At 41.3% G+C, this 14,775-nt stretch overlaps 1 protein-coding gene across 5 annotated transcripts in view; it reads right to left on the bottom strand.

Moving 5' to 3' along the window:
- ZNF704 (zinc finger protein 704) overlaps positions 1-14,775 on the bottom strand; it is a 109,908-nt gene that overhangs the window by 24,338 nt on the left and 70,795 nt on the right. For all 5 annotated transcript variants that reach the window (XM_076329499.1, XM_076329500.1, XM_076329501.1 and 2 more), the window contains exons 4-7: positions 11,088-11,320; positions 7,499-7,599; positions 5,181-5,442; positions 16-120 (exon numbers count right to left, since the gene is read on the bottom strand). In XM_076329499.1, coding sequence (XP_076185614.1) covers positions 16-120; positions 5,181-5,442; positions 7,499-7,599; positions 11,088-11,320 — 701 coding nt within the window. The remainder of the gene's footprint in view (positions 1-15; positions 121-5,180; positions 5,443-7,498; positions 7,600-11,087; positions 11,321-14,775) is intronic.

Here is a 14,775-nt window from a genome sequence, read left to right as displayed (position 1 = left end):
CTGTCGTTCACTTACTGGAATGCCGGTGAAGGTAACTGGAGGCGACTGCCAAGAGATGCTAAAGCTACTGCCATTGGGAGTGAATTTTGCTGACCCTGGAATGTTCACCGGAGGAGTGGCCTGTGTGAAAAGAAAATATTATTCCAGTAAGAAGAACCATTCCTCTTCCAAACCATTTCAAGGGATCTTTCACTCCTTGAAACTGTAAATCTACAAGAGACTTTCCAAGGTGGAAAAAAACTTCATAGTGCTGACGGTAACAAGCATTTTACCCTTATGAGAGGGATAATCATGGATAAGCCAGCAAGGAAGGGACATATTTATATCACTGTTCTTAAAACCTTGTTTAGAGAAAGATGGTAGCTCTCACAAGAGAATTCACACAAAACCCTTAAAAGCTAGATCTGATAAAAAACCACACGAAATCAAACATCATATAAAAATAACTTCTAAAATAATGCCAGCAAGCAGCAAAATGTATTACAAATGATAACCTGTTCCACAGTGATAAACAAAGCAGTATTTAAACTGACGGCAGCTGGTTTAAACAACTGAAGACCGGTTGGCGAGACTTCTTGGACAACAGGGTTAATGCTCAACAGTAAGGGTTGGCCATTTCTTGTTTATCAGATAAATGTTGTTAAGAATCATCCCAATTAAAACAGTCTTTCCTATTAAAAACAAGGAGCAGAAAATCATCCTTGGGATTCAAAAAACAGCTTTTAAAAGACTAAGCTAAAGCAAATATTTGAAGGACCCCTGGGCCCCTTGAACTCTTATGTTCTTCCCATGTGGGCTGTAATACCCAGCGCTGCCCTGGGGTGCAATACCCGATAATCTGAGCTCAGACCATCGAGCATCTTGTGCCTTCCCTCTGGTTTTCTCACTGGGCTATGAGCCCTCAGGAATTCTTCCCTGCCCCTTTTTGAAGCCCATTTAATTTACAGAGTCAGGAAATTCATATGTTTGCAGTTACCATGCCTAGCAGGAGCACAAGCAGCCACCATGAACACAGGCTCCCTTTGACTCTTGAATTCCAAGCTTTCACCACAAAATAGGCTCCTTGGTTTAAACTTATAAAGAACTTGCTATTAAAAATGAGTTTTTACTTCTGCCTTCCAGTTGCCTGAGCCTGACAATAACACAATACACGTATTTAAGCAGTGTTTGTGTTTGAGGCTGCTAAAGTTGTCTCACCGCTTCGGGGAAGAGAGCACTTCCCTGAGCCGCCAGGCAGAGAGGAGTGATGACAAACTACAACCTGATAGTCCCCATTAAAGATAATCTTCAGAGTAAACAAGTGCTGAAGCAATCCCCTAGAGTCTCTCCAAGGAAAAGAAACCGAGACCACTGGATACGTCCGTCTACGGCAGCAATGCTCTGCGGGCTGCTGAGCCCGCTGACAGCTCCAAGAGAATCCACACAGACACGTGGAGCAAACGTCCACTGAGCTCCATAAAATATAAAAACCTCGCTGAAAGGCATCAAGAAAAATTTGGCAACTCCAGATGGTACCAGTAGTGCTTCATCACAACCCTGTTCAAATGGGAAGGGGTGAATGACCACCACACTCCTGCCAGAAAGAACTGGAGGCATCTGGGTGGGCAGCAAGGCGGCACTGCCTCCACTCAGCATCCCACCGGGATATCAGCTCAAAGCCGGGTCAGCACAGCAACTTCCTCAGATATTTGAGTAAGACCCGCAAGGGAAATCCTAGATGCTGAAAGAGCCCACCTGTAGTTCCTCTGTAGCTAAATTTAACAGGTACAAGCACTAGTTTCATAATGAAACGTGAAGTATGAGAAGTTTAAAATTGCTGTAATTTGCAGTTGCCTAAAATACCGTGGTGCTCAATTCTTTTTTCTCAGTGCCTAAATATCTACCTCAGACATGATCAGATTTAGACAGTCAATCACCTTGTTCATTTGTTTCCCAGATGTGCATCTTTGCTCATCAAGCACAGTCACCTTTTTCAGGCTAACATTTTAGACGCTCTCTTCCATAAGGTAAGCAACCATAACATTACAATGAACTGAAGAGTTTCTATACCCTGATCTCACTTTGCTTAGAGACGTCCATCTAATTTCCAATCAAAATATATTCACGGTTAATTTATAATTATTTATTTGTGCCAACATTGCCCTTATATCTGAAACAGCATGTGCTTGTCCTCTTCCCCTCTCATGTTTGTCCTCTCACCTTCCTTCCAGGCAGCAATCCCACCCTCTCCACACCCCTGCTTTGCCTGAGCTGTCAGTCCCTGGGCTGGAGAGGCCCTCCGTGTCCTCCCTGCCTTCCCTCTTCCTTCAGATCACCTTCCTTCTACCTCTTCTAATCGGAGCCCATCATCCTTGAAATTGGTTGACCAGAACTCTACTCAGGATCTCAGTTGAAGTTATCCAGCGGTCTTGTACAACAGCGTTAAAAATCCCTGTCTCTCCTAGGTATTTCTTACCCAAGAAAGCTGACAACTTTTTTTCCCTTCACAGACCTGTTGTTGTTGGCTCACGGTCATTCAGTGCTTGATAATGAACATAGGTTTCCTCCTCACGTAATTTTCTAACTACTCCAGTTTATAGCAGAAAAATCTCATTAGTTCCTAAGGTGTAGGACTTCGCATGTTCCGCCATTAAATTGCATCCAAAATCTATTATTCTTAAGATCACCCAGTCATGTAAGCATGACATACAAATTCCTGTACTGCTGACATCTCCTGAGTTCATTACCAGCAAAGTTTATTATATTTGTCTAGTACCAAAATGATTTAATGAAAATAAGATCAGACCCAAATACAGCTTTTCATTCAACTCCACTAATAACATTCAATAGCCCTTTCAGAATAACTCACTGCTGTTCTCCCCGACTCCCCAGCTCTCTTTCCTACACTAAGTTTAATCTCTAGCCTAACAAATACTGCCTATATGTTTTAAGATCAAATGCTTTCCTTGAATCCAGAGGGATTTGTTCTTCTGTACTGCTTCTTTGTTGTTTACAAAGCTACCTTCTCCAAGAAAGATGTTAGACTGTTCTACGATAGTCTTTCTTTGGGGTTCCTCCATTGCAGTTCACCTCATTTGCTGTACTTTCCACAATTTCTTCAATTATTTTTCTAACTCTTTCCTCATCCATAGGACTGGGTCAGAGAAGAGAGTCAGGACTTGCCTGATCGCTTCCCCTTTACTCCTTTTTTACTACTATTATATTTGCCATTTTCCAGTCATATGGGAAATGGCAGTTAACAGATCTGTTTAAGATTCTTGTACCCCAGCTTTGGGTTCCATATTTTTTTCCTTTTTTTAACAGGAATCCTGGGATGAACATTATTCAGCCTCCCTTATCTGAGTTCCTTGAGCTATGAATTTTGCCTCTTCACTCCCAATGAAGTAATTTCCACTTCCATGCTCTCATTCATATGAGAGATTGTTTTCATCACTACATTCCCGTTCAATACTTCGTTTCAGTTTTGATACAGATAATATTTTTATCAGAAGTAAAAAAAGTTTTGAAACTCTGTATATGGCTCACTCCAGCAAGCAAACTGCAGGAAATATGGTGGTATTAAAGATGCTGTCGTCACCTTCCCTTCTATTCCCTTTTACACAACAGATTAGTCACAAGAATGCTTAAATGCTATGAGTGAAAGCTGGGCTCAATTCCTCCTCTTGCTGGTGAGAGTTGAATCTCCACCTCGCCTCCTGGAGAGTGCTGCTCTTGCTGGGCTAGAGGGACTAGATATCCTAGACACAGGATGCCACTGACCTGCTCTGCAGAAGCTGCCTCCTTTGCAAGGACAACCTGAATGCTTGAGCAGGGACCCCTGCTTCCAACAGGAATGCCTTGAACACTGTGGACTGTGTCACTTCTCGCTGATGAAAAGAAGTATTGAAACCAGAGCAACTTGAAAAGGAGGCAGGGCTCAGACACTTACAGTCTCGTGTTGTGGAATACCTCAGTTCAAATCCAATTCAAATGGCTTAAACATTTGAACTAGGATTTCCTTAGACAAGTGCTTTACTCAAAGGCTGCTTATAAAAAAGGATCAAGTGATTCTCCAAATTGCAGGGAAGACTGTCACGACTGCAAATCCCAAATGAAGTGAGACTCTTCTCAGCAGCCTAGACTTGGTGCCTCACTCTGTGAGAGGCAGGGCTTAAGCTAGACTGAGAAGAAAGTCTTTCTCCTAGCTGGCTTAATCAGTCCCCAGGTTGGTGTGCTACCCGATGCAGCTCGCACCTGAGATGCCAAACTTCCACCCATCCTTTCCACCGTGCACGACAGTCTAAAACAAGCCTGTGAATTCTGTGCGGTTCCCTCTGCCCTTTTAGTGGGTCTGCTCCAGACACACAACAAAAAGGTTTCATCTGCACAATGCTGTATACGAAAGTTATTGCAGCTCATAAATTTAACAGAGTTCTATTCTCTGGTGCATACGCAGGTCATGGACCACACTACTTCAAAGCATCTATTCTTCTTTTCTCATATGGTATCCAGACCAGAACATGTCACATTTTAGTGCACTTTTACAATTAATGCTTTCTGTCTGAACTTAGTTGGAAGTTTTTGGAACAACAGGTTTTGGATCTAATTGGATTTTTGCCATTTGCAAAGCATTACCTCTAAGAGTAGGAGGATACCATATATGCCTTTTCATTCTTCCTGCTCTACTTCACATATGCAAACTGACATCTCACGCTGTACAAATAAAGGAAATGAATTGTTCCTGGCATCCCTTGGGTACTTGCCTACAAACACATCCAGTACAAGCAGAGCTGAAATGAAGACTCTGGGAGGGATTCAGCTGACTGAATGAGAATTTTTACAATGCAGGAGACCGCATCTGAGCATATCACCTTGGGCCCTCCTTATGGTTCGTGGAGAATTAACTGATGTAGGCAGCGGGATACACAGAGCAACTCTTCTCAACCTGAAGTATGCACCTATGTGTGGCTGGATAAATAGCACCCCAAAATCCACGAGCTATGGTGGGAGCACAAACAAACAAACAACTACTTCAGAAGCAGACATCTAAATTTAAATGAGAGGAACCCCTTGGGCTGCCCTGAAAACTTTTCACCCATTAAAACCAGACTTGGCTTTTTAAAACCCAAACATTGTGATCTGACATTTCTTTACACATTAATGACATCAGTGTAATCAATGTTCACTCTCACTAGCGTTACCTGGTAAGCATGGTCCGTGTGTACGAGGTAGAGGTTGGTAGGAGCTGAGCGGCTCAGAGGTGTCATCAATTTAGTCTCAGTTTTGGCACAGGAAGTTTCAAGATGGATTGCGTCTTGGGTGGGAAAGGAAGGAGGAGATGCTAAAGATGGAGAGACTGGGGAAAGACTGCTTAAGCCATCAGCTACTGAGTCCGTGTTGAGCCTGATTTCTGTATAGTAAAAATCCTCCTCTCCATCACTGTAGTCAGACTCTCCTACACGTCTGTATGAAGACAAAAGAATGAAGGACTGATTAAATGAAAGCAAGAACCCCAAGGTGAACTTTAAGTTGTAGATGCATGAGCAAACACATTCACACTGTCAATAAATTAATATTCCCAGTTTCAACCCTACCTACTTTATCAGCATTCTGGCTGCAGGGAAGGGGAGAGGAAAAGAAAATCATCTAGCCTGAAGGGAAAAGAAGCAGGAATTAGATTTTTTTTTTTCTCTGTGTGTTATTCTTGCCTAATTCTTTGACCTTGGAGTAGATGTTTAACTTCTATGCTTCAGCTTAAATATCAGCTTCTCATTCCTAACTATTAAAGTTAACAAGAATCTCAACGCACTTTGACTTCAGAAATGACAGAGCAGCCACAGAAGGACGGGTAAATATAACAAACACGGGCAAGATATACTTCACTAATGTTACGGCAAACAATATGTAATCTTATCATAGGTTACTTAATTAAACCAAATATAGTCATGGCTGCGGTTCACCGCAACTTTCCTTGGCATAACAGAAAAAGCTGCTAGAAAACAGTCTCACCATGCAACTCACTCAAACACGGTAGAAAAAGGACATATGGGCTGGTTTGCCAGCGCAGGACTTTCTGGTCCTATTCTCCAGAAGCAGACTTACTGAAGGAGGAGGTGTAAAAGTTTTAATTGCCCCTGCATCCCTGGCACTATCCGCTGCATGTTTGAGTGCAAATGCTAGGAGCGAAGCAGCCCAATCAAAGCAGTAGTTCCCAGTAGGGTACATGTTATCTTGAAGTCCAAAACAAACCACTATTTTAGCACGTTCATAGTCCACATGCTATACAGATGTAACTCACAGCTCATACATGCGTATTTTCTCCTGAATCTTCCATATAGGAAATCTGAGAGCCCTAAGTGTCCTCCTGCCTGCATGTCCATATCAGGGCTGAACACTGGGCCTCTTCTTTTCCAGGCATGCACCCCAAAACCAGCCCCTAGCCAGTTCTTCAGCCTGCTTGCCCGTATACTTCTACCTGTGGTCCTCTCACCACCCTACTCAATAGAACTCGTTGAGAGAGCATGGGTTCAGCAGGTTTGAAAGGCTCTACCAGAAGTACCATCCGTCAGACCACAGCCAGTCACTCACCAAAACTCCTCTCTCCGGCAAAGTTACAAACTCCAAATTCCAGGGAAGTTCGGCTGTTTATTTCTCCCTCTCCCGTGCCACGAAAAGGATGTCCCCGTAATATACAGGACAAAACAACATTCGTAATTCAATTTGAGGGAGATTTTCTCTGTTTCTGACAGCCTCACTCTTCAGAGCCTAAGCCCAACAGCAATTACTATGACCTTTGCAAGACTCTCCTTAGCTCCACACCAGACTACTTCCTCATGGTCACTTTAATTTTTAAGCACTGGGTAACACAGACTTACACAACAGAGATGTATTTCCACATACCTAACAGGTGAAGGCCAGGAGTCCCCACTGTAACTATATATGAGACAGCTAGGTCACTCAGCAAATTGCACAGGAGATTTCAGTTGCAAACTAAAGCTCTGAAACAAGCTTGTGTCATACAAGATTCATTCACTTTTGCTTCTAGTCCAAGTAACATACACATGGAATTGCAGCTCATTTTCTTTCTCTTAGGTTTCTTAGGTTTTCAGGGGTTTTCAGAACTAGCACAAGCACCTGATCTGATGTGAAACAAAGCTGGAAAGTATTCATGCAAGACCCTGAAACCTGCTGTCTTTTGCACAGTGTCAGCATGGATGTGACACGCAGATAGCACATACAAAGTAAATACCACTGAGTTGCGCTGCCATTTAGGGAAGTGCAGTATGACCTAGAGCTGTATTTGACCTTCTAGTAAAGTTCACAAAAGTTCAGGAAAGAAAGTGCCTCGCTGTTTGAATAAGTTCCCGTTCACCTTGATGCACCACTCCGCGATTTCCTCAGAAACCTAGGGATCTGAGACAGAAAAGCCAAGGACAAGCCAGTTCACCTCCCCAGCCAGGTGCGACTGCTCCCCTTCCATACCAAATCCTTTAGACTTCTGAAGAGACTGCTCTCTTACCCAAGGTGAATGGTCCGTATGTGTTTCTGAATCCCTGCAGCTGTGCTCAGTACCTTCCCACAGTTTTTCCACAGGCATTTGAACATCACCTTCATGGAGTTCTGGAAATTATGAGTAAAGCAACATTAGGTGCGTGGAAGACAGAAAGAAAATCAAACCACCCAAAACAGATATATAGCTACAAAACACTGTGAAGGTTCAGAGCCTCCAACTCTGAATTTGTAATGATGTAAAAGTCTCTGTCAACAGTGTCATCCTACTGAACTCAAGAGAATCCCCGTGAAAAGCCACAGGAGCAGCTTGTGCCAAAACTTTACCTCTCTCTGCTTTTTGGCATGGCTTTTTCATTTGCAAGTTCCAGTTTCTGTCTCCCCACTAAAGGAGGTAGACAATATAAAAACTTCCTACACTTCTTTGGAGCCTTTCAAAGAATAACTGATGAGGCCTTCTCACTTAATGCAAGGCATCTTCCTAAATTAAGATCTTCCTAAAGCAAGCTCTTACGAATACTTCTGCTCATGAATTTTGAAACACAGAAAAAATACTGTGCCAGAAAACTGTAGCTTCTGCAATGACAATACTCACCATGAGCTGGCAAAACCTGCTTTTATTTCATTCAGAAGCTGCTGTGACCCTTATTTGGACAAGGGAATGAGAAGCCATCCGGCTGTGTTCAACATTTTTAAAAGAATGTGTGTACAATTGCATTTTAATATTCTTGTTATATTCTTTAATATAACTTCATTGGCCTAAACTAAGTTATCATTGATTTAGAGGACAGCCAACAAGGCTATAACCAGCCCAATCTTCAATACTTTGAAGACTCTGGAGAAAACTAGTCTTAATTTAAAGCACAGTATGTGGTAACAAACAACACAGATGTTGCAGAACTGTACAGATTTTTTTAAAAGCTAATTTTACCCCAAAATGAAACCTACTTTATAGATTTTAAATTAAAAAAAAATCTAAGTAATTTGTACTTCTCAAAAATCATTTTCTCTATTATTACAGAACACATAATTAAAGAAAACATGAGGAAGAGCTTCAAAATACTGTATTATTACCCTATCATTTTAGTTACATGTAAGATTAAATGAATATATTCATATAAAGCTCGATTAAAAAAAAAAGGGAACAAGCACATCCTTAGAGTTAAGTACATGCTTCACTGTGTCTTGAACAAAAGCTGACTTGGTGCTTTCTTCAATTTGGACCCTTTGGGACTGCATGCCAGTAGATGGTAAGTTTCAGCATTTGCTAGAAAGACGATTAGAATATGATTTTTAAAAATGTCAGCTGATGGGCTTTTTAAAATCCAAGTTGATTGTAGTAGCATGTTCTCATAGTTACTTGGTAGTCTAACATCTCCTGTTTGAAAGTATGGATGCTAAGGGCTTTAAGATTTGAGGTACCTGATCATACTGTTTGCATGAAAACCTTCTAGTTTGGAATAAATTGCACATAAATTCCCTCTATAATTTTTTGATCTGATAATACAACTACCATTCAAATAGATAGAGAACTCTTTTTTCCTAAAATTAAATGTAATCTATCTAGCAATTCTGATAGATACATTTCTTACTTTTATAATATAATAGTAAATACTATCATCAGCTCAAAAACCCACAACCAACCATGGTGGCAAGATGAAGACCATGCTTATCATTTACGTCTTAGGAATTCTGATATGACATCATGAACACCATATGCATCTTTATGAACACAAAATGGTTTAACATCAATCTCCAGTTTGATGGTAAAACCAATCTCCTAGCTCCGCTGCATTTTTAGCTTTATTGTCAGTGCTAGGACTCTGCAAAAACCCATGCATTTTAATGTAACCAAATAAAATCTCACTCAGTAGAAATACAGAACATAAACCACGCTTCCATTTCTGACTAGTCAAAAAATTGCCTAATCAGGCTTAATGTTTTATTTAAGAAAATAATGGAACATAAATGGTTTGGTGAAGAATAACTACATTAGTGGAAACTTTTAAGCAAGCAACTTTCTTAATAGTAGAAGTGGTCGCTAACGTGACATTTTCCAAACATGAAATGGAAGAAACTTTAATGAGTAAAAGTAAGGTTACCGATCACTCTATTTCCAGGTTTATTCCTTCTGATTTTTGCAGCCCTGAAGATGATATAACCTGAACATTTTTATTTTGGCTTCTAAAGGTGCGAAGCTGTACTCAGATAAAGTACCATGCTGGGACCAGTATCAAAAAAACTGCAGGAAACGCAGTTAATTTATAAAACAAAGTTTGGCAGGTAATGTTATTATTTATCTACATTAAACATTTGCCATACAAAGCAAAATCCCTGTGAACCAGAACAGATAGTGTAATAGATCTGTGGTGGGTACATAAATAGAAACATTCTAAGACAACTTTAGATAACAATAAAGATAGCAGCTGCAAATCCATCTGTCTCATCACAGCTGAGCAGTAAGAGTGATGCTAATAAGCTGAACTTTAACTGAGAAGTAAAAGGCAAACCAGCACACTTCTGCATTCCTACTCCTCCTGTCCCACACCCTCCACAATCATCTCTGTCTTTAACAGTCAGTTCTAACTTCTAATTTATTATAACAAAGGTGTCCTCCAAAATATTTTTTTTCCTTTTTAGCAAGAATCACAAACATTTTACACCCTTCTCCCACAAACAAGGGCAGAACAGTGTGGGTCGGCAAATAAGCAACTTCTGGAGCAAAAGGATAAATCTGAACAGGTTTAAATGATCATTAAAACTTCTTCCTGCTGGTGATGAAGCAATTAACTGTCTCAGACTGAGCCAGAAACAAAGTCACTAAGGAGAATAAATTCTCTGTTTTTCCTCCTTCTTACAAAAAGCCCTTTTTCATCTTGCTATGTAAAATCTGTCCTGTTGTGTTGGGAGAGAAGGAAACTTGGACTAGTGCCATCTCTTTGTTTTCTTTTTCTTCAAGAGGACCTTGCTTGCTAGCATAATGGTGATTTTTTGGGGTCAGTTTTGGACTTTTTTTTTTACACTGTGTTTTATTTAGTCTGCTTTTGCACTCCTACTGAGGATAAATTTGGCCACTGCTAATACTGTATCAAAAGCCATCAGGTTTGATCTCTCTCTCCTCTTTTCACACCATATGTTTGTGCAGAGAAAGCTTCACAGTATTAAGGTATCTGACATGCTGTCAGACAAACAGCACTTTCAGGGAACAAGAAGTATTAAGGCCATATCCAGTTTTTGTGATGACATGTAAAGGCTGCCTGTTGCATCCTGCATACAAAGAATTTGCCGAAGTAGGATAGAAATCCCTTGAATGGCCAGAGGCAACACCTTCTGGAAATCACTCTAGTGTTTTCTGAGCAGGAGGCTCTGTAGAATCTCACCATCTGCCAGCAAATATGTGGTGCTGATGGCAGCACGTGTGTGCAGTAGGTGACTAGGTTGAACGAGACACAGTGACTAGGGTAAGTACCTACTTTAATTGGATGCCAAGGAGGGATACACATACAGAGCTGTTTGGGTGACCTGTTCCTTTCTCACAGCAAAGTAAGTCTACCAACATCCTATCTGCCCATGGGTATGGAATTCAACATAAGGCTAACCTTTCTCTTCCTAGGAATGGGTTCATCAAAGAGAAGGTTGCTTGTTTCAGCTTCGTCAATACCATCGTCTGGCTGGGAAGGTGTCCGAAAAGCTTTGAAGCTATCAGCTGACAGAGGTGGAGATGGGGTGGATGGGTTGGACTGGTCACTGGGAGCATTCCAGCTCCAGTATCCACTGCTGCTGGTACTAGAAGGCACAAATCCTCCTTCTTTCCAAGATCCATTTAGGGATTCTGTCAAGAACAATAACAGCCATCGTTACAACAGTATCATGTGTTAGGGCTAAGCAGCTCTTTTATCTAAGGCTTAGATGCCATGTTAGTAATTAACTGTACGTTCGATAAAGGAAAGCGGAAGTATTGGATGTACAGAGGACAACCACATCTATCCCACTGCATATAAATTTCATATTCCACACGTGATTTTTCAGGTGTTTTTAAAAAACAAGTATTTTTCTAAAAAGAAATGCTGGGTTTGGAAAAATAACCTGTTCTGGAGCATAAACCACAATAAGCAGTCAGATATTACATGCATGATTAAGGGAAAACATTCCAACACATCTGCAACTTTCAACAGGAACACACGACTGTGGTGGGGCGTCAGAGCAAGCTCCAAGCTACCACACGGCCAACAGGAGATCCCCTGGGAAGGGGACATACACTCTGAGCCCCAGGACACTAACTAGATCTGCAAAAACATGATCGTCATCCCAGTACTAAAACACCAAAGAAAACCATAATTACACTCTAACTGTCTTCTCATAATCTCCCAGTGTACACACCTCTGCCTAATTTGAATCTCTAATTGAGGTGGTACATACCCTTGGAAGGATATCCCTTTTTCTTCATACATGTGTATCGTTAGACATCTGGTTTCAGAAGTGGGACACATAGATGCTGGATCACCTCCACACCTACTCGCTGGAGGAACCCCCTCCTCACTGCAGCAGTTCCCCTGACATTAGGTGGTAAGCAGATGCTCAGACTAACACGTTACTCTACAACACGGTGGGTGGGAGTAACAGCACTGCTTTCGCAGTCTGAGGCATGGCTTGAGCCATGCTTCACATGCTGAGGTCCTCAGGTGTTAGACATTGGCATGTCACTCCTCCCAATCCCTAAAGGGCTTTTGGCAGGAGAGGAGTATGTAGGCCATCAGCTCAGCAAAGGTATGTCCCGAGCATGTTCACGGGCGGCTCTGCCTGAAGCTTCAGGTTCTCATAGGGCTTGCTTGGGCACATGTGCAGGGATGGTTTAGGTGCAGTTTCTCCCTAACTCTGCATTGGAAGCTTTTCCCAATGACACTGTATGTGCCTGAGTATTGTGCAATACCCAACTTTGGAGCTGGCAAGCAAATAACATCTTACCTGTTCGTGAAACGCTATTTAAGTGTGAGACAGGAGTCTTTTCAAGCCAGTACCTGCCTTTAAGAGTTCTGCGGAAGTCACTCCTTCATTCCTTCTCAATTTCTTACAGACAAATTTAACTAATGACATCAGCAAGAAAATAATGTCTACCACCTGCTACCAAAAGCTTAACCCAAAACCAATGAATTTTTATTTTTTTTCTCCTAATTCATTTGGGTTTGGACAAAACCCTTAATCATTAACATCAGCTGCTCACAAAACAGAATACAGTGCTCCATCATGTAAGCACATGCATAAAAATACCCCCTTCCGTAGGCAGCAGCCAACTCCCTGCACTTACTGGTCAGGGCCACAGATCATAAATGGGATCAACCCTCCCTTCCTCCCCCGAAATTCCTCTTTGGAAAAGGACATATACATTTCCGGTAGCTAGTAAGTTAACATATGAAAATGTCATGTTTTGGTTCATGATTACTGTGACTTCATGTGACTGTAGTGGAGGTGGGGTTTGTTTCTTTTAAGTATTTGTACTTGAGTCTCGTGCCAAAGCCAAGAAATACATCTGGTATCAACTTCTGACCTTAGCATAGCTTAAAATTTCCATTTCTTCAGAAAAACAAAGGAAACAGCACTCTTTCAACTACTACTTTCTGACACATTTATGGTGGTACTTTGTATTTTTGGGGTTTACAGCTTCTCCTCGCCTTGCTGAGAAAGAGATGTAAATCAAGAACACTTTTAAAGTAGTATGGAAAAGACTGAACGAGGCTGACAACAGGGAAAAAACAAACACTGGTTCTCATTAATACTAACAAATCTGTCAATGTAAAGAAGTCTAAAATATAAATACATGCAACTTACTCTTATTTTGGGGCTCTTTTCACATTGTTGGAGTTGCACGAAAGAGAACCAGACCAAATATTACTCAGCTGCAGAGAAACAAAGGCCAAACTCTGATCCAGTTTATGTGGGTGATCATCCCCAGTAATTCCAGCACAGATCAGACTTTAATATTAATGCTAATGTTATTTTTTTTACTTCTAGGCAAAATTCCATTTGTTTAAATAAATGTTCCTTTAATTACACTGGTACTTACTGCCCTTTTTTGGAAAAGGATGTAGAAAGAATTCATCATTAGTACATTTGCAGCTCGTATTACTAAGATCAGAGCCTAGCCTTGCAACACCAATTGAGCTTTAAATTATCAAATCTTTACACTTTTATCGAAGTCTTTAGTAAGTCTTCACTCAGGCAAAACTAAGATATTCAGGGAGAAGGTGCCCAACAACAGCTTCAAAATCTTGTCTGTGACTAGTGAAAACACGTGAATTACTTTTTCAGGCTTGTCTTCCCAGATTTCAGGAAACAAACAGACAAGCTATGTGAAGAAATATCAAAGAGCACTCAGGCTGCATGAAGAAATATCAAAGGCAGTTAACAGCTACCATTTACCTATTAGCAATTCAAAAAGGCTTGTTTGGAAGATCTTTCCAATCGACAGCTGCTAGCTAGTGTGCACTGCCGGTCCTGACAACTGTCATCTGCTCAAACTGTTTAAGGTGGCAGATACTGCCTTGCCCCACACGAGAGCAGCTCCCTGTGACCAGGGATGCAACGTGGGACACGGGCGTGCCTCAGCCACTCCAAATGCCTGCTTGGCACATCAGCACAGATCCACCTTCACCTGTTGTTTTGGCTGTGAGCTGGACCAGCTGGAGAGCAGGTATGTTTTCTCCCTTCCATTGGCCTTCCCTGGGGGCTGGCAACCTCCAGCCCTGAGGTGGGACAGTCACTGGGGATGTCACCACTGGAGGTTTCCCAGGGTTCCTCAGAGCAGTGATACTCCATAAATACTTCTGGTTTTAACATTTGGTAAGCATGTGGAAAGCACACAGGCAGGAGCCATGGGTGTTCATGGCTAGACTTCCACCTACATGGATAAAATTTAAGTTTTCTGGAAAGAAATGAAAAAACCCCACACTATCTGTTCAAAAATCTTGAAAGCTGGGATATTCCTCATGGTACAGGTTCCTTTTAAGTACATCATTCAGTGGACTGCCCCTGCTTCCATGAAGAACTGCAAAGACTATTTCCCTATTAATTTGCAATCAGTATTCCTCAAAGTACTCCAATTGTTTACAGTGGAAGGGCATTTAGTGTCGATTTAACAGTTATGAGTAAGAAAAGCCAGTCATACAAACAATGCCGAGACATCCTAACAACGGTGTCCTACTTTAAATTATTCTTTAAAATGTAACACTTTTTAAAATTTCTTGTAACTCCAGTCAAGCTTGCATAGATTAATTGTATTTCATTAGCAAT

This window comes from Aptenodytes patagonicus, chromosome 2 (assembly GCF_965638725.1).
Source record: "Aptenodytes patagonicus chromosome 2, bAptPat1.pri.cur, whole genome shotgun sequence".
Taxonomy (NCBI): Eukaryota; Metazoa; Chordata; class Aves; order Sphenisciformes; family Spheniscidae; genus Aptenodytes; species Aptenodytes patagonicus.
This window is presented reverse-complemented; position numbering and strand designations above follow the sequence as displayed.